Raw genomic sequence first — 19,964 nt, 5'->3', positions numbered from 1 at the left:
GATAGTTTGCTCTTGGGCCCTGACTAATGTCTCTTTGAAATACTGCCAACTGTCTTCAATTGTTTTCCCCTTAGACTTGCTTCCCATGGGATCTTCCCTACCAACTCCTTGAGTTTGCTAAAGTCTACCCTCTTGAAATCCATTGTCTTTATTTTGCTGTTCTCTCTTCTACCATTCCTTAGAATCATATGGCCCACCTTGATTATCATACACATTTTAAAGAGAGTGGTCACTTTGGATGGGCTTTCACCAGCAGGAGAGTGAGTTTGTGGGGGGTGGGGGGGGGCAAAGGGTGAGAAAACCTGGATTTGTGCTGGAAATGGCCCAACTTGATGATCACTTTAGATAAGCTATTACCAGCAGGAGAGTGGGGTGGGAGGAGGTATTGTTTCATGGTCTCTGTGTATATAATGTCTTCTATAGTTTCCACAGTATGCATCCGATGAAGTGAGCTGTAGCTCACGAAAGCTCATGCTCAAATAAATTGGTTAGTCTCTAAGGTGCCACAAGTACTCCTTTTCTTTTTACCATTTCATGATCACTTTCACCCAAGCTGCCTTCCACATTCAAATTCTCAGACAGGTCCTCCCTATTTGTCAAAAGCAAATCTAGAACAGCCTCTCCCCTAGTAGTTTTCTCCACCTTCTGAAATAAAGAATTGTCTCCAGTACATTGCAAGAACTTGTTGGATAATCTGTGCTCTGCTGGGTTTTTTTCCCAACATGTCTGAGTAGTTCAAGTCCCCCATCACCACCAACTCCTGTGATTTGGATGATTTTGTTCGTTGTTTAAAAAATGCCTCATCAACCTCTTCTTCCATTTTTAATGTATAAAGCAGCAGCTCCTGCCTTTTTCCCCTCTCTGTCCTTCCTGAGCCAGCTGTACCCTTCCACACCAATATTCCAGCCATGCGTGTCATAGTTGTGTTAATTTACTAGCAATTCGAGTTCTTCCTGCTTTTTCCCCATAATGCTCGCATTAGTATGCAGACATCTGAGATACTGATTTGATGCCCTGCCCCCCGAGTTCTGTCTTGTCTCTCCCTTATCCCTGCTATAACAGCCCATGTTCCCCCTAAATTCTGACTGTTCCCCCAGGTGTCCTTGTTTTTGACTTCTCTGTAAGCTTTGGTCACCTCCCCTCTTTCAACCAAATTTAAAGCCCTCCTCACTAGGTTAGCCTGTCTGTATTCAAATATGCTCTTCCACTCCCTCGATAGGTGGACCCCATCTCTGCTTAGCAGCCCTTCCTCCTGGAACAGCGTCCTGTGGTCAAGGAAGCAGCAGCCCTCCTGGCAACACCATCTTTGCAGCCAGGCATTCACCTCCAGGATGTATCTGTCTCTCTCTGGGGCTCTACCCTTGACCAGAAATATCGAAGAGAACACCACCTGTGCTCCCAACTCCTTCACGCTTGCTCCCACAGCCCTGTGGTCACTTCTGATCTGCTGAGAGTCATACCTGGCAATCATTACTGTCCACATGGATGAGTAGTGTTAGGATATAGATATTCAGGCCTGTCTGTAAAGGCCTATACTCTAAGAATGTAGGTGTATTCTTATCACTTGGCTAGTTATAGAGGTATAAAAGAAAGAATCAAAGTCACTGTCTGCCGGTGTAAGAGCCTTCTCTTACTGTGACAGTCTGAGGCCCTGTTCTTTGGCTAGGGACTTTGGCTAAGCAACAGAGGCAGCCATAAGCTGTGAAGTGAACGGTCACATCCTCACATTCCAAACTAGTCACATTGAAAGAAGGTGCTATTGGGCTGTTAGGAATACACCCCTGTCCTGGTAATGCCTATCACCTCCAGAGAAAGGGAAGTGCCTAGAAGATGTAAAAGGAAACTTAGTTTGATAGCATCCTGTCTGGCAAGAACTCACTTATCAATAGCTGGGATGTGAAATCCTCACTTCTGTATTGTTTTGTCATTATAGTTCCCACTTTGCTATTGTTTGTCTGTATAATCTCTGTCTGGTTCTGTGATTGTTTCTGGCTGCTGTATAAATAATTTTGCTGGGTGTAAACTAATTAAGGTGGTGGGATATAATTGTTACATAATCATGTTACAATATGTTAGGACTGGTTAGCTAAATTTCAGGGAAATGACTGGTTAAGAATGATTGGTTAAGCTAAGCAGAATTCAAGTTTTACTGTATAGTCTGCAGTCAATCAGGAAGTGGGGGGTGGGTGGGTGTGTGGGTGGGGGAAATGGGAACAGGGAATGGGGATGGGGAAATTGGAATCAAGTTTGGCTAAGGGCAGGAATGGGAACAGGGACACAGGTGTATGGCTCTGTGGTGTCAGAGATGGGATGGGGGACACTAAGGAAGGAAACTGGAATCATGCTTGCTGGAAGTTCACCCCAATAAACATTGAATTGTTTGCACCTTTGGACTTCGGGTATTGTTGCTCTCTGTTCATGTGAGAAGGCCCAGGGAAGTAAGTGGGTGAAGGAGTAAGCCCCCTAACAAGTAGCATGGTGTAGTAATCAGAGGGCCAGATGATCCTCAACAATCCCTTCATAACGTCTTGGATATGGGCCCCTGGCAGACAACATATCTCCCAGGAGGCCATGTTAGGGCAACAGATGGGTGCTGCTGTCCCCCTCAGAAGAGAATCACCAACCATCACTACCCTACATTTCCTCCTGGGAGTGGTGGCTGTGATCCTCCCATTCTTGGGGGTACATGGCTTCTGTTCCTCCACCTTTGCGGGTGATTCCTCATCGCTCGTTGCCAGGGCAGCATATTGGTTTTTCATCAGCATGGTGGGTGGGTTGGGAGTAGGGGGGGAGCACTGCCTGCTGCCAGAAGTAATCAGCAGCCAGTGTCCTCCCTGTGACTGAGTCATATCCTTGTCCCCCGGTGGTGTGACAGCAGTCCTCTGTATCTGGATAGCTTCCTCAGCCTTGGATGTCTCCATGTGAATACTCTCAAGGAAATCCACGTGGGCTCGGATGCTCCTCAGCCAAGCCACCTCCTCTTATAGCTCTCCCACCTGCTTCCTGAGAGATTCCACCACCAGGCACCTTTCACACTGGATGGTCTCTCCAACCTGGCTTTCTGTGAGTGGGAAATGCAGGCCACCGTCTCTGCAAATCCACCCGAGGATCTGGATAGAAGCTCCCATGGTTAGGTTGTCTGTCTGGATACAGGCGCAGGTGGAGGAGATAGGAGCAGCATTGGCACTGGTGATACGGCCCTTCCTAACCATAACGATGACATTACATCTCCCTCCCATTAACTCCCTCTCAAACTCCCCTGTTTGCAGTCCCCTATTCACTTCCAAGTTTGCAATAGGACCCCTCTGGATACTATTCATAAACAGTCCACAAGGTTTATCTTCTCATCTCTCTCCTTCTTCAAGAATGTCCCTGTCTTAGAGATCTGCAGAGTGGCAACAATTGGTGTCAGTCCACACCTTCGCAGAACTCCATGCGATCGCTGGAGACTCTGCCTCCGATGCCATTTTCAGCTTCACAGAACTATCATCTGTAACTGACCCGACTCCGAAGTTTCAGCCCCCCACATGGGGACTGCTTGGGAGTCACCTACAGTGAAACACCCATAGGGAGACTATTCAAAGAAGAAGTTACTCACCTTGTTCAGTAACAATGTCTCTTTGAGATGTGTGTCCATGTAATGGGGCACACGCCGTGCCCCTCTGGTTCAGCCCTGCTCTCCCTCTTCTCAGAGACTCAGGCAGGACCGTCCTTAGGCTTATGCCCCATACATGGCTCAGTAGGGCACCCAAAAATTTGGGGCACCCTTGGATCTTAGCGTCCACCCTTCCGCCTCTTCCTATCACTGTTCTGACCCTTCCTGCAGTATCCCACAGCTAGCTGCTGCAGCTTGGTGAGTCTTCCTCCTGAGGGGATCTAGTACTTAAAAGTGAAAAAGTCTTCCAGCCTGCCAGACCTCCTTTAGTGCAACATTGAAACTGTTAAAGAGCCGTTCAAGTGGTAATGAAGCCATTTAACAGCCATTTGCCAACCCCCAGGTATATACTGTCAGTTTCTGAATTTACTGACAAAAACAGTTGGGCATTACTGTAATGTTGACTCAGAACATGTTAGTCTACAGGACCTTAGTTTAAAAGTTGCTTTAAAAATATTTTATTAGTGTGTTGCTGAAGATGAGAAAATCACATCTATAAAAAAAATCCTTGCATAGATTTTTAGATGCACAGACTGAGTATTCATCTTTAGGCTTAAATGCTTGGATTTTCAGACAGAGCATTTTTAATAAAAATCTTTCAAAAGACCCCCCTATTTCTAAAATACACAATTTTAATTTTAATGACTATAGTACAAAAAACTGCTTCCCAAGTCTTCCTGTCCTTTCTGTCCATCTCTTCTGCCTTCGTCCTCCTGTTGAAGAGAGCCTTTAAAGGGACAACACCCCTTTCCTACCAGATAGCTGGACAACTGAGTCTCCCTTTCTTTACTTCGGACTATTTGATGAACTAGTTTTAAGAGAACCTTCTAGCAAAATCAGTACCTTATTAAGATATAAAATCCTTTGTTATGCCTAAAATCTTTGGAAACACATTTTTTAAAGTTGGTGACATTTCATAAATATGTCTATGGTTATGGAGATCACACAAAGTAAATTAGTGTTCCGTTTTTTGAAAAGCAATGAACATTGTTATGAACACACTAAACTTCTGTGACTGATTAATTTAAAATAATGTCTTTGTTTCAGTGAGTTAAATATGTAGCAATCTGGAATGATTACTTTATGAAGGCTTAGGAGTACATTTAAATGATAAAATCAGCTTAGAAATACTGATTAAGAAAATGTAAAACCGAGAAGATCTGCATCATGTATTCCATAATATTTAATGTTGTATTCAGCAGGGCAGCTGACTTGCCCTTACTACAGAGTTTTTGCAGATAAATCTCTAACAAACTTCAAGGTAAATCAAAAAACCCAGGACTGACATTTTTTACTCCCAAATTTAGTGTTTTTATTTAGGTACTTTCTGCATATCCAGGCTTCACCTTCTGGCATGCAGTGGCAAACATGCTCCATTTTCTTTCAAAAGAAATTGCAGAAGAGTGTTTTTTTTTCCAGTGTCATTTACTTCATTTGGGTTCAGGGATTTGGCTGGAAGGAGGTGAGCAGGGAGGGAGAGGGAAGAGAGGAGGGAGACAGTGGGGAGAGGGTGAGGCCTGGCTGGAATGGGGGGGCAGGGCCTCGAGCAGAGCAGGGGTGGAGTATTGGTGGGGCCACAGGCAGAAGAGGGGGGCTGGGTAGCTAGCCTCCCCAAGTGGCAGCTTCACTCACTACCCATGACAGCAGGTAAGAGCGGGTTGGCTCCCGCACACCCAGCGCGCACTGCAGTCTCCTTAGGCAGGGACCGTATTCACAGAGCCGAATGCGTCAGCATTCTGCAGGAGGGAGAGTGTACGGGGGTCTCTGTGAGGAACTGTGACTCTCTGCTGCTTTGAGGTGGGCCGGGCGGCTTGTATCCTTTGCTGCCTCGTTCCTCCTCACTCTGGGCTGTGAGCCCAGGCTGCCGTTGGGCATAGGGGCACCAGTTTAATAATACTGCGTAGGGCCCCATAAATCCTAAGGACAGCCCTGAATTCAGGGACACTTCAGGCTGGTGCAACACCCATGCTCTTTATTTGTGATCATGTCCCCACCACCCCTTTCCAACTATTGACAGACTTTTTACAACAGCTTGCCCATCACAGACCTGGCCAGCAACAGACTAGGAGACTCCCACCTCAGTCTGAGGCTGACCTTCCCCTCCTGGTCTCCACCGTTCAGCTCTCACTTCCCCCCAGCCTTGTAGCTCCTGATAACGAGGCTGGCAGGTGTGGTCAGTTACCAGGTAAGCATCAAGCTATCTACCCAGCCCCAATCCAATAACCCTGATTGGGGCTGGAGTGGCAGGAGCTGATTAAGGCCTCTCTAGCAGCACCCTGCCACAGTCCCTCTGGGTGCTCCACAACCCACCCTCCTCCCCTCTATTTCAGAGTTCTTGTCAATGACTCTGCGGTTGAGAAGGAACTGAGGACAGTTACCCCACGCACGCTGACTAGCCTCGTGGTGCAGCACGAGGAGAGACAGCACATGTGCGGGCCCAATGGACACTGCTGCTGATGTTCTCCGATCAGCAGCGCAGAGATGCAAGCACACCTACAGTGGAGCACGCAAAGGGACACATCTCGAAGAACCATCCTTACTGCACAAGGTGAGTAACTTCTTATTGCATAGGGTACAGCGATTATAAGTGCATGCATCACTTTACAAGCATTTCATAAAGTCAAAACACAAAACACATTTCTATGTGGCTGAAGACTCTGTTGCATAGGCTCAAGGACATCAGCTGCAAGTGGTTGAGGCCTGAGGCCAGGACAAGCTGGTCTAACTTGAGGGCCTTAAGCTGGGACCCAGGAAAGTGGGTGGGCCTGGGTTCCCCTACCAACCCCCTGACAGATCTGAGATCCGAGAGGGTTTTCAGGTTCCTGAGCAGCAGCAACAGACTGACAGCCCCACTGAGCTGAGGGAGCCGGTGCCACACCCTGCTTGGCCAGGTGGGGCACTGTTGGACTGACACACTGACTCCCAGTGCCCAGTTTCCATTCAGACCCTATTGTGGGCATCCCACATTTATGCCCCAAGAGCTCACAGGCATGTGATATTTCCTCTTTTACGCCATTCCAGGCCAGTGAGATCATTGCTGTAACTGGTAATGAGAGCTTGGGGTGGGCACTGGCGTTTAACAGTCTGCAATGACCCCAGGGCTCTAGTGTCGATTGTCAGACTCTGCTTGCAGGCAGTCAGGCCTGTTGGTTAGAGTGGTGGTCGAAGCTGGATGTAGGGTTGGCACCGAGCTAAAGGCAGCGCTTTTGAAACCAGGGTCTGGGGACAGGCTGTGGGTCAGAACCCATGTCAGAGTCCATAGACAAGCCAAATCAGTGTCGGAGTCAGAGTGCAGATGCAGTTCAAGGGCAGAAGCCAGACTGGAGTCAGTCCCAGTGTCTGGAGGCAGAAGCTGGGCTGGAGCAGGTCAGTAACAAGGCTGGAGCAAAAGGTCAGAGTAAGGCGCAGACAATGCTGGAGTGAGCTGGAAGGATGCTTGGGCAAGGCTGGAACAAGAACAGGAATCAGATCAAGGGCAGGCTGGAAGCCTAGGGACCCGTCTGTGACAAGGTGAGGCATCAGGAGGTTCCTGGCCACATAGGGCTGTCGCACAGAGTAACTTGCAGCCGTGGCAGGGTCAGGGAAATACCTGAGCCAGGGGATCATCTGACCCATGCCGTGCTCAGGGATAGGCTGCTGCAGCATGCCTGAGGGCTGGATCACTGAAGCACTGGGAATGGGTGGGTGTAAGCCTGCCCACATCTAAAGGCAACTCCCCTCACCCTAAGTGGGGGATTCATTGGACCCAGGCATCGAATAATTTCAGGGGACAACAAATGAAAATCAGGGATCACAGATATAAAATCAGGGATCCAGAGGGGGACACTGAGCAGAGAACCCCAGACAGCTCCCGCTTCCCAGAGGAACTCTGCCCTGAGACGTGTCTTGAGGGATGTTTGGAAATAGGCCTCACAGAAGCAGAGCACCCCCTTCTATCCAACTTTTTGGTGAATGGCCACCTTGGCCAGTGCCAGGCGGAGATTGACAAGGAGGTCTGATGACTTTGTTGGGCCAAGGATGGGGTGCATAAATCACGAAGTGTGGGGGAAAGTTCAGCCAGAATCAGAAGAGGAGGTTCTGGAGGAGCCAGAAGAGGGGCTGTGAACTGGTGCACTCAGTATAAATGTTCATCAGGGTCTCCCTCACTGGAAAACAAGCAGGTTTTGGGGGTAGTTGTAAACCGTGCCAGGTACACGCCTGCGTTCATGGCTCCTTGAAGGAGCCACCAACTAATATACCCACCAGGCCGTGGGACCAGGGTGAAATACAGACTGACCCACCAGGGTTCCCCACCCTCCTTGGGTGATAGGAGGTCCCACTGTGACACTGCACCCCATATTTTTTGCAGTGATTTTGCTAGGAGATTATGATTGTTTATGCAAAACAGGTGATGTGAGATGTCATTGGAAAAGTTATGATTTGCTAATATGATTATCCTATTTGTATGCATGTATCATTTTTGTATCTAAAGTTATGAATATGGACTATGTATCTGTATTTCAAAAGTAGTTACACCTTAATAACGCCCACTGGACAAGATGCTTTCAGTCTAGGTAGTGGGTGGGAAGGATCATGGGATGGGCCATTAGGAAAAAACAGTAAGTCTTAGGAGAAGCTTATCCCCCAACCCGTGAGTCTTCCTGTGAGTGCCAAAGACAGCCTGTAAGTAATGGCTGCTATGACTCTAGGAGGACATGTGATGAGACCACAAGTCTCTTGACTCCATCTCGGGATATCATTATTTTTCCAAGACTCGTCTGGGAACCAAGCTTTGGGAACCAAGGGATCCTGCCATATACAAAAGCTACATAAGGCAGGGAGTGACATCATCTGGTGTTCTTCATCCCCCACACAAGAATATTCCTGGTAACACCTGAAGAACAAAGGCTGAACTGTGGGAAGTGCTGGACCCAGGCTAAAGGGATTTTTACCCTGTGAATGAAACACCTGGGATTCCAAGCTGTAAAGCAAGTGCAGCTTGCCCATTAAGAAACTGCAGCCTGATTGTATAATCTCTTAGGGTGGGAATCTACTATTCATATCCAATCTATTTAGTATATTAAGGTTAGTCTGCGTTTTTTGTTTATTTGCTAGGTATTATGCTTTGATCTGTTTGCTATCACTTATAATCACTTAAAGTCTATCTTTTGTTGTTAATAAATTTATTTTTGCATTATTGAAACCAGTGAGTTGGAGTGAAGTGTGTGGGAATCATAACCCAGGGGCAAAGGCTGTTGCATATTGCTCTCCACATTGATGGAGGGGGCAAATTTTATGAGCTTACCCTGTACAGTTCCCAGTGCAGGGTAAGAAGGCATAATTTTGGGTTTACACTCCAGAGAGGGTGCGTGCATGAGGAGCTTGAAGTAGCCTTAGCTGTAGCCTTCCTATGCAGGGGCTGGTCACAGAGCCTGCATGTAACTGTAGCTGAGTGTGTCTCTACCTGTATGTATGCTCATAAAAGTGAAGGCTGGAAGGCTTTGCACCTTGTCATGGAAGTACAGTGTGAGAGGGTGCCCAGGCTGGTGGTCAGAGGGCTCAGTGATACCCCAGTTCCAGGTGGAACCCCAGGGGGAACCCATCACACCCACCACTTGGTGTCAAGGCAGGACACAAGGGTAAGGAAATGAAGGGTGAGGAGCATGAGTGCATAGTTGTTTTCTGCGTGCTGTTCAGAGACAGATTAGTTGCATATCTCACAGCCATCTAACATGGTACATAGAGGGTGGCCTGGGATACTTATGGGGCAGGTGGCCAGTGGTAAGGTCTGAAGGGCCATGGGTGAGGGGCAGACATGGAGAAGCCTGCGACAGGACCCACTCAAGGAAAACTCAAGAGGTGGGTGGTAGGGCTGCCCTCACCTCCTGGAGGATGCAACAAGAACTGTGTGCAGTGGAGAACCCCATGCGCCGGTTGAGCACCACAGGGGTGCACCCAGTCCATCTGGTCATAATCCAGGGGATCCTGGTTGCACCAGCTGGGACCAGCCTCTGGTGTACCGAGGGGGACTCTGCCACCTGCACACCTAGGTAGTGATTTTGTAGTAGCGGCAGCCACGGACCTGGTCGCAAAGAATAGTTTCTAGGTCCTGAGGAGGTCCTGGTAAAAGACCAGCAACTCACAGAGGTCTCGCGGGAGAACCCTTACGTGGAGATAGAAGAGCTTTCAATTGTATGGGAGATCTCGGAGGGGTCAGACAAAGGCATGCGCTAGCATGCTCTATGCCAGACTACCTGCACCAGAAAGGAGCCTGTGCAGGGCCTGGAGGTGGAAGAAATGGACCTGACTGCGGAGGAAGAGCAGACCCTGTCTTCCCTCATCTGGGGAGAGGCTCAGGATAACTGGAGAGACCCAGCACAACCCAGGCCAGAAGAACTCCAATATTTTATTCTGTAGACCAGCCAGGGTGCCCGGGACGGGGTCAGGATGTTGAGCCTGTTCCAGAGCATGGACAGGATCAATTTGGTTGAGCACCAGTGCCCTCTCCTATAGGGAAATGCACCGGAGAGACTCCCCACACCTCCGCAAACTGTCAGCCCTCCTGCTCTTGAGAGCAACCCTATTCTCAAGTGTGGAGGGATCAGTGGGGGAAAAATAAATACCCAGATAGAGCAGTGGACCTGCTCTGCACTAAATGGCCTGCGGTGAGTCAGTGCAGCTGAGTGAGAAGCCTTGGTCTGGCTGTGGGTTTGCCTCACAGTGATACTGAGTGCTCAACTCAGAGCCGGGTCAGCCTGTTCTGGGCTTTAGGAGCAGAGGCAGTGCACCAACGGGAGTGTGTGCCCCGGGAAGCCACTGAGGCTGCTTTCCTACATTGCCCTCTAGTGGTGATCCCTGTTCCCGGAGCGGGAGGACAGGATCATGACCATGTTCTCCTGTACTGTACTGAGGCTGATAGTTCCAGCCCATCAGCAAAGATCCTGCTGCTTCAGCCTCCCAGCTGGGCTGGGGAGCACAACACAGCCAGGCCTGAGCCAAACTGAGAGCTACTGGCACCATGTGTCCCCTCCCCGCACTACACCGTGATTGAGAGAGAACTGGAACTGACTCCCACCAGAGTGCTGCAATGTCCTGGAGACCATGGCCCTCCAGACTCCTGGCCAGGAGTTTGGAACTACCAAATAAGAAATGGACTCAGAAGTTCCAGTGCGGCTCTTTTACTGAGCCCTGCACCTGGTGGGAGTTTCTTGTGCAGTGAAATCACTGAAGGATTACAGGGTGATGGTGACACAGGGAGAGGATCTGCCCCCTCCAGCCTCAGTTACTCCCCCATGAGCAGCAGAGACCAAAAACGAGGAGTCAAGCATAGGAACGTCTCAGGGGTCACAATGAAGGTGGTGCTGCTGCATTCCCTCAGCCTCCTGCTCCCTGGCCCTCCTGTGCTGTGAGTGTTGGGGAGATGGTCCAGTTCTCCTTTCTGTGGTCTGCACCTTCAAATGGGAGGAGTTTCCCTGCCTTCCTCTCTGCTTGGCCAGGCTGGGGGAACAGCATGGACCCCACACTGTGCCTGTCTCTCTTCGGGACTCCATACTGATCCCTTTGGTGTTTTCCATACTGTGAAATAAACTGAGACTAACAGGGCTTTCAGGAAAGGTTCTTCTCTTTCTGCGGGGGAGCAAATCAAGGCAAGTAGTAAAATATATCACTGTAAAGGAGTAAATAGGAAATTCTAACAACAGGAAATGGTTACAGCACCTAGTCACAGGGACAGAAGCACAATTTTTATTACTCCCCCACCCCCAACATACACACATGCATTCTCCATGTGGGGCAAAGCCAAGACACTTCCTGGTTTAAGTCATACCCTAAACTCAGTATAAGTCATGAAAGCCAAGTAGCAGGACCCTATGGATATTCTGTGCTTTCTGGCACTGGGATTTAGGAGGTTTCAGGACTTCTCTCCCAACTTCTAACCCCAGATCAGTAGTACCACAGGGTGCAGTATGGCACAGGCCCCCATGGTATGGAAATGTGGCCATCCTGCCTCAGTTTCCCCTCTTTCAGTTCCATAAGTGCTCACACCCAAGACTGGGTGGTTAAGGACCCCTGCCTTGGGTCAGTTATACCACTGAAATGTATCCCCTTCTTCACCTTCACAGCAGAGCTCTCCCACCTGCTTCATCAAGCCCCTCCCAGCTACACAGGGGCAGGACCTCACTAGCCCACATGGCTCTTTCTGAGGTCTCCACAGCTACCCCTCATGTCCAGACTTCTGATCCCATCCTCTCATCTCCCAGCCACAGGCTCGCCTTCCCCACTCCTCGGGCTTCTGCCCCAGCTTCCCTCGGGTAGGGAGCTCTGCTGGCCCCATTTCAGACCCCAGGCTTTGAGCAGAGAGCTGCATCCAGGAGTGAAATCAGGAAGGCCAAATCACACCTGGAGTTGCAGCAAGAGATGTTAAGAAGAACAAGGAGGGTTTCTTCAGGTATGTTAGCAACAAGAAGAAAGTCAAGGAAATTGTGGGCCCCTTACTGAATGAGGGAAGCAACCTCGTGACAGAGGATGTGGAAAAAGCTAATGTACTCAATGCTTTTTTTGTCTCTGTCTTCACAAACAAGGTCAGCTCCCAGACTACTGCACTGGGCAGCACAGCATGGGGAGGAGGTGACCAGCCCTCTGTGGAGAAAGAAGTGGTTCGGGACTATTTAGAAAAGCTGGATGAGCACAAGTCCATGGGGCCAGATGCGCTGCATCTGAGAGTGCTAAAGGAGTTGGCGGATGTGACTGCAGAGCCATTGGCCATTATCTTTGAAAACTCATGGCGATGGGGGGAAGTCCCGGGAGACTGGGAAAAGACTAATGTAGTGCTCATCTTTAAAAAAAGGGAAGAAGGAGGATCCGGGGAACTACAGGCCAGTCAGCCTCACCTCAGTCCCTGGAAAAATCATGGAGCAGGTCCTCAAGGAATCAATTCTGAAGCACTTAGAGGAGAGGAAAGTGATCAGGAACAGTCAGCATGGATTCACCAAGGGCACGTCATGCCTAACTAACGTAATTGCCTTCTATGACGAGATAACTGGCTCTGTGGATGAGGGGAAAGCAGTGGATGTGTTGTTCCTTGACTTTAGCAAAGCTTTTGACACGGTCTCCCACAGTATTCTTGCCAGCAAGTTAAAGAAGTATGGGCTGGTTGAATGGACTATAAGGTGAATAGAAAGCTGGCTAGATTGTCGGGCTCAATGGGTAGTGATCAATGGCTCCATGTCTAGTTGGCAGCTGGAATCAAGTGGAGTGCCCCAAGGATCTGTCCTGGGGCTGGTTTTCTTCAATATCTTCATAAATGATCTGGAGAATAGTGTGGATTGCACCCTCAGCAAGTTTGCAGATGACACTAAACTGGGAGGAGAGGTAGATACGCTGGAGGGTAGGGATAGGATACAGAGGGCCCTAGACAAATTAGAGGATTGGGCCAAAAGAAATCTGATGAGGTTCAACAAGGAGAAGTGCAGAGTCCTGCACTTAGGACGGAAGAATCCCATGCACTGCTGCAGACTAGGGACCGAATGGTTAGGCAACAGTTCTGCAGAAAAGGACCTGGGGTTACAGTGGATGAGAAGCTGGATATGAGTCAACAGTGTGTCCTTCTTGCCAAGAAGGCCAATGGCATTTTGGGATGTATAAGTAGGGGCATTGCCAGCAGATTGAGGGATGTGATTGTTCCCCTCTATTTGACATTGGTGAGGCCTCATCTGGAGTACTGTGTCCAGTTTTGGGCCCCACACTACAAGAAGGATGTGGAAAAATTGGAAAATGTCCAGCGGAGGGCAACAAAAATGATGAGGGGACTGGAACACATGACTTATGAGGAGAGGCGGAGGGAACTGGGCTTGTTTAGTCTGCGGAAGAGAAGAATGAGGGGGGATTTGATAGCTGCTTTCAACTACCTGAAAGGCGGTTCCAAAGAGGATGGATCTAGACTGTTCTCAGTGTTAGCAGATCACAGAACAAGGAGTAATGGTCTCAAGTTGCAGTGGGGGAGGCTGAGGTTGGATATTAGGAAAAAGTTTTTCACTAAGAGGATGGTGAAACACTGGAATGCGTTACCTAGGGAGGTGGTGGCATCTCCTTCCTTAGTTTTTAAGGTCAGGCTTGACAAAGCCCTGGCTGGGATGATTTAGTTGGGGATTGGTCCTGCTTTGAGCAGGGGGTTGGACTAGATGACCTCCTGAGGTCCCTTCCGACCCTGATATTCTATGATTCTATGACACCTGTTCTGAAGGGGACGGCCTTGGAGCAGCTGTCACAGCGCTGCCAGCTCTGGCAAACTGCCCCTGGTGATGGGATTTTGATGAGGTGGGGCCCAGTCTCCAGATAACATGAAAAGCTCCAAACACCTAGTGAATTTGAGCCTTTGATTGGCAGCCTGCCCCACTTGTCCACCTCCTGGGGCAGAAAAACCAGTCATCTGTGTCAAGGAGAGCTCACCCCCCCTCCCGGTAACGTTGCCAGCACCTTCTTCCATTATCAGTCAGTTCTTCAATTCTCTGACCTGTGTTCTGGTTATTCAGGGTCAGGGGCTGCACTGTGCTGTACTGGCCCTGGCATGGTGAGCCGCTGACAAGGATTGTAGTTAAGGCAGAGCTGGGGTAGCTGCCGCATGGTTCCTGGTCTTTGCCACTCTCTGGACAGATGAGAGAGAACTTCCTGTGCTGATTCTGAGTTCTCGCCACTCACCAAGATGGCGTCTGTCTGGGGAAACACCTTGTTGTTCGTTGCCAAGGAGCTCACACTGTGGCAGTTTGGCCTTCATGAGGTAGGGGTGGCAAAGTGCCAGAGATGCCTGCGTTAGAGCTGTTTCCTACAAGGACAAGAAAGGTATGTTAGCAACAAGAAGAAAGTCAAGGAAATTGTGGGCCCCTTACTGAATGAGGGAGGCAAACTCGTGACAGAGGATGTGGAAAAAGCTAATGTACTCAATGCTTTTTTTGCCTCTGTCTTCACAAACAAGGTCAGCCCCCAGACTACTGCACTGAGCAGCACAAGGATTATATTTTCTATTGGTTCCTTCTGTGGAGAAAGAGGTGGTTAGGGACTATTTAGAAAAGCTGGACGTGCACAAGTCCATGGGGCCGGACGAGTTACATCTGAGAGTGCTAAAGGAATTGGCGGCTGTGATTGCAGAGCCATTGGCCATTATCTTTGAAAACTCGTGGCGAATGGGGGAAGTCCCAGATGACTGGAAAAAGGCTAATGTAGTGCCAATCTTTAAAAAAGGGAAGAAGGAGGATCCTGGGAACTACAGGCCAGTCAGCCTCACCTCAGTCCCTGGAAAAATCATGGAGCAGGTCCTCAAAGAATGAATCCTGAAGCACTTACATGAGAGGAAAGTGATCAGGAACAGTCTGCATGGATTCACCAAGGGAAGGTCATGGCTGACTAATCTAATCACCTTCTATGATGAGGTTACTGGTTCTGTGGATGAAGGGAAAGCAGTGGATGTATTGTTTCTTGACTTTAGCAAAGCTTTTGACACGGTCTCCCACAGTATTCTTGTCAGCAAGTTAAAGAAGTATGGGCTGGATGAAGGCACTATAAGGTGGGTAGAAAGTTAGCTAGATTGTCGGGCTCAACGGGTAGTGATCAATGGCTCCATGTCTAGTTGGCAGCCGGTGTCAAGTGGAGTGCCCCAGGGGTTGGTCCTGGGGCCGGTTTTGTTCAATATCTTCATAAGTGATCTGGAGGATGGTGTGGATTGCACTCTCAGCAAATTTGCGGATGATACTAAACTGGGAGGAGTGGTAGATACGCTGGAGGGTAGGGATAGGATACAGAGGGACCGAGACAAATAGGAGGATTGGGCCAAAAGAAATCTGATGAGGTTCAATAAGGATAAGTGCAGGGTCCTGCACTTAGGACGGAAGAACCCAATGCACAGCTACAGCCTAGGGACCAAATGGCTAGGCAGCAGTTCTGCGGAAAAGGACTTAGGGGTGACAGTGGACGAGAAGCTGGATATGAATCAACAGTGTGCCCTTGTTGCCAAGAAGGCCAATGGCATTTTGGGATGTATAAGTAGGGGCATAGCGAGCAGATCGAGGGACGTGATCGTCCCCCGCTATTCGACATTGGTGTGAGGCCTCAACTGGAGTACTGTGTCCAGTTTTGGGCCCCACACTACAAGAAGGATGTGGATAAATTGGAGAGAGTCCAGCGAAGGGCAACAAAAATGATGAGGGGACTGGAACACATGACTTATGAGGAGAGGCTGAGGGAACTGGGATTGTTTAGTCTGCAGAAGAGAAGAATGAGGGGGTTTTGACAGCTGCTTTCAACTACCTGCGAGGTGGTTCCAGAGAGGATGGTTCTAGACTATTCTCAGTGGTAGCTGATGACAGAACAAGGAGTAATGGTCTCAAGTTGCAGTGGGAGAGGTTTAGGTTGGATATTAGGAAAAACTTTTTCACTAGGAGGGTGGTGAAACACTGGAATGCGTTACCTAGGGAGGTGGTAGAATCTCCTTCCTTAGAAGTTTCTAAGGTCTGGCTTGACAAAGCCCTGGCTGGGATGATTTAATTGGGGATTGGTCCTGCTTTGAGCAGGGGGTTGGACTAGATGACCTCCTGAGGTCCCTTCCAACCCTGATATTCTATGATTCTATGACACCTTTCTGTTTGGTACCACAATTGCTGCAATGTGCTGATTTCAAATTCCATTCTAAATGAATGTTAGGCCTGTTCTAACACACACCTACACACGGCTCCTTCAAGCTGGATTTTACCTTTGATTGCCCCCTCTCCCAGCTGCTTTTCCACTTGATGTCGGCTATGTTGTTTTCCTGGTTAACTTGCTGCTGTCTTCTGGAAAGCTTGTGTCTTACGGCCAATGTGCTGCTCTTCACTGTAGAGAAGAGACGGGTTTCAGCTGCACGGACTATTGTGGAGATTCTCTATTCAGACGGATGGAAATGGCCAGGACCCTGCTATTCTCTCTTGCTCCCAGACTGACTAATGCAGCCTGTGCTGCCTGGAGTTACCACACAGGGCAGTCCTAGCACTGGCCTGGGCAGAGAGTCCTGGAGTGGGTTGCTATCTACTCTACGGTATGCGAGATGGTCACTGAGCTGTAGCTCACGAAAGCTCATGCTCAAATAAATTGGTTAGTCTCTAAGGTGCCACAAGTACTCCTTTTCTTTTTACTCAGAACCTAGTCAGTCAGTGTTAAGAACAAGCTCTGACACGGTGAACAGGAAGCCCTCTGAGACTCTGCTGCCACTGATGGTCACCTCTGAAGAAGGAAGTTCCATGACACACTCCTACCACTAATATACCACTGCCATTCAGGAAGCCCTGAGAAGTCTGGATTCCACAAAGGGAGCAGGGATTGGTCCTTTCTTCTTTGGATACAGCTGACCCCAGTGGTAACATCCCAACTGTGGTTTTAGTGGCCTAGCTACAATTGGACACACACACAGCTCTGTGGGGTTCAATTTTAGAGGTTTCTTTTTTTCCACATTTGTTTTCATAATTAGTTTGTCAAATTAGCAGCATTCTAGGCTCTAGAGTTATTTGACTAATCAGACAGAATCATTTTTCACACAGTTCTGCCCTGCACCAAGGAGGGCGGTTACATGATTATCCGAGACTGAAGCAAAGATGACATCAGAAGCGGACTCGTCACTCATATATGGTAACAGCTGGAGTTTTAGAATTGTATTGGATGTTTTAGCAGCATAAAAATTTAGATAAACTCTCTGATAATGTCTAAAAAGGTGATTATTGTTTCTATTGGTTCCTTCTGGCAGCTGATGCCAGCATCTGCATCTACATATTTCCCTTCCACTGCTTTGTTGTCACTTGTCAGACAGAGGAGCCCTGGCAGAGTGTTTCCGTGCTGGCTGTGCAGTGTCAGGAGGGGACGGCAGGTTCGTCTGGCAATGAAGGGACATCTCTCCGCTCAGCTGCTTTGGCTTCTCCTCTTTCTTCAGGACACCACGGGTAAGTGCCTGCTTTATTTCACTGGATGAGCTGGGCAGATGAGAAGTAGGAAGAAGGTTTTAATCCACTAGAAATGGTGTTTTATTCCAGAAGTCAGTGAAGCAAATGGAAAGCAGGCATTTGGGGTTAAAGTAAATTTGTGTTTCTGATTATCTCCCATTGGTTATTCTGAGAGAGGAGGTTTATATATTTGCAATAATCATAGATTTCACCCTGTCACAGTCTGTGTGCTTTATAAAATACCCCAGTCTTGTAGCACTGTGAGCCCAGAGTTGCTTTTAGTGAACTAATGGCTTCAGTGCTGAGAAATTCCTGATAACTAATCAGAAGAACAGCAGAGTGGGCTTCTATATTATGATTTCCAGCCTCATCGCCCATCCAGCTCTGTGCCTGTGTATGGAACCTGTGAATAATTCTAGATATACACTCCATGCCATTTAAAATAACACTGCTGTCCTGTGTGCGTCCAACGTGCCAGGCCAACTTCAGCAGGGTTTGAATGATGCACTTGTCAGGACACTGAACTGTTCAGTAGCAGCCTGTTTCTGTGAGTTGCTGCAGTCTGAGACGCTGCTGTTCTGTAGCTGCAGTGTGAACAGGTGAAGCTAAAGATGAAAGTCAGATTTTAGAAACCTCAAATATTTAGCTAGAGACAAACTGCGGTACCACAGCTGGTATGTAGAGATCACAGATAGCTCTGCAACGTCTCTGTGCCTTGGAGGGTAGGTGCTGAGGATTCCAGAGCAAGGACATTTTCTGAAGTGGGGGTTTGTACCTGAACTTCCCAAGAAAGTTACACAGAAGATGCTGAGTTTGATCTCATGACAAAACTGACCTTTATCAGAATGAAAACACAGAGAATTCCACTGGGATTCCTGGGTAACCAAATCTCCATGGCACACACCATGTGAAACCATGGGGCCCTATTCTCTCTGCAGTGTGGAGTGATTCCCATTACCTACAATGGGTGGAACTCGTACCCTGCAGGAAGAGAAGGCAGCCGTGGACTCCACTGGTCAAGAGTCTGCTCAGAGTAATAAGAGAGGCTGGTTTCAGCCTTCCTTTTCTTGTCTTTAAATTTGACTCCATGTGGAACAGGAATGTCCCCTTCACACTTGTTTCCAGTTGAAAGCTCATAACCCAACAGTCCATGAGAATGTTTATCAGCTGGATTTAAATGCAGCTTAGAATGGCTGCTGAACTCCCTGCCACCTTTCCTCAATAATGGGGCACTTTACAAATCTACAAATGGACACCTACAAACGGGCTGGATTCTGGTTCCACCAAATGTCTCACAGTGGTGAAACCGACACTTCAGCAGGTTAATGGTTTCATCTTTGATTGTTAAAACTTTAGAAAAACAAAACAAAAAAAAATTGCAGCCGAAGAGAAACGGTTTTGTGAAATTGTTGCCCCGTGACTAATGGCCTTTGCTGGTTTGGGCCACAAAGAGCAAGAGGCAGGTGTAACATGATGGTGGCTGCTGAAACCAGAGAGCAAACATGCTGCAGTGGATATGCCCTTCTGGGAATGGCACTTAGAGGAAATCATAACAATAAACCCCCAGTCACTGCTGTGGCGAGGACACCATGGAATAGATGAGTGCACAACCTGTGCCCTCTGTGTAACTTACAGATGGTTCTATGGTGAAAACCCTGCACTGGGAATCCGGCGATTAGTGTCTGTTCTTGTCTCTGCCACAGATTGAGTGTGTGACCTTGGGGCATCTCATTTCATTTCTCACTGCCTCAGGTTCCCTTTCTGTAAAATGGGAACGATACCTACCTGTGTGATTGAGGGTGGAGAGAGAAAGTGGAAGTAAAATTCACCAGACAGAAAAAACCTTTACATAAATTAAAACGATCAAAGTCAACTCTTTTGTTCCAAGCCGGACACATGGGTTCCTACAGAGCGGGGAAGGGTCAGAGGAGACACCAAGTTTCTTAATGTGACTCAGTGTTGCAGAATGAATCCCTTCAACAAGGGGTCACTAGTACACAAATTTGAGACCACTGAACAAGAGGGATGTGGAGGTGGGTCCAGAGCTCCTGGACTTCCCATAATAGTCACTGTGCTCTGGGGAAGGGGTTTGTTTTCACCATGAGATTGTATGGAACAGTGCCCCCCTCCCCACAGCTTCCCATCACTATACAGCTGTAACTGCAGCTAGCAGGAGCTCTCTGCTCTGAGGGTTCTGATGTCCCCTGCCCCCCAGGATGGAGTTACAGCCCCTGTTCCTGGAAAGAGAATGTGCTTTATAAAAACTGGGTATAAAATAGTCATCACAGATGAATCTGCACTTACACTTTGTAACCAGCAGGTAAATGCAGATGGGGAAAAACATTTTCTCTAATTCCTTCTGAGAAAACATTTAA

General features: G+C 48.4%; 2 protein-coding genes across 2 annotated transcripts in view; one reads left to right on the top strand and one right to left on the bottom strand.

Moving 5' to 3' along the window:
- The window catches only part of LOC144269822 (scavenger receptor cysteine-rich type 1 protein M130-like), a 547,202-nt gene that overhangs the window by 298,838 nt on the left and 228,400 nt on the right, over positions 1–19,964 (bottom strand). The gene's annotated exons all lie outside the window — the stretch shown is intronic.
- The window catches only part of LOC144258061 (scavenger receptor cysteine-rich type 1 protein M130-like), a 57,664-nt gene continuing 52,033 nt past the window's right edge, over positions 14,334–19,964 (top strand). Inside the window, exons 1-2 of the mRNA XM_077806390.1 lie at positions 14,334–14,408; positions 17,397–17,589. Of these exons, the coding sequence (XP_077662516.1) occupies positions 14,334–14,408; positions 17,397–17,589 (268 nt within the window). The remainder of the gene's footprint in view (positions 14,409–17,396; positions 17,590–19,964) is intronic.

Source organism: Eretmochelys imbricata, chromosome 1 (assembly GCF_965152235.1).
Source record: "Eretmochelys imbricata isolate rEreImb1 chromosome 1, rEreImb1.hap1, whole genome shotgun sequence".
In the NCBI taxonomy this organism is placed as follows: Eukaryota; Metazoa; Chordata; order Testudines; family Cheloniidae; genus Eretmochelys; species Eretmochelys imbricata.
The sequence above is the reverse complement of the archived record's forward strand: the minus strand, read 5'-3'. Positions and strand labels throughout refer to the sequence as shown.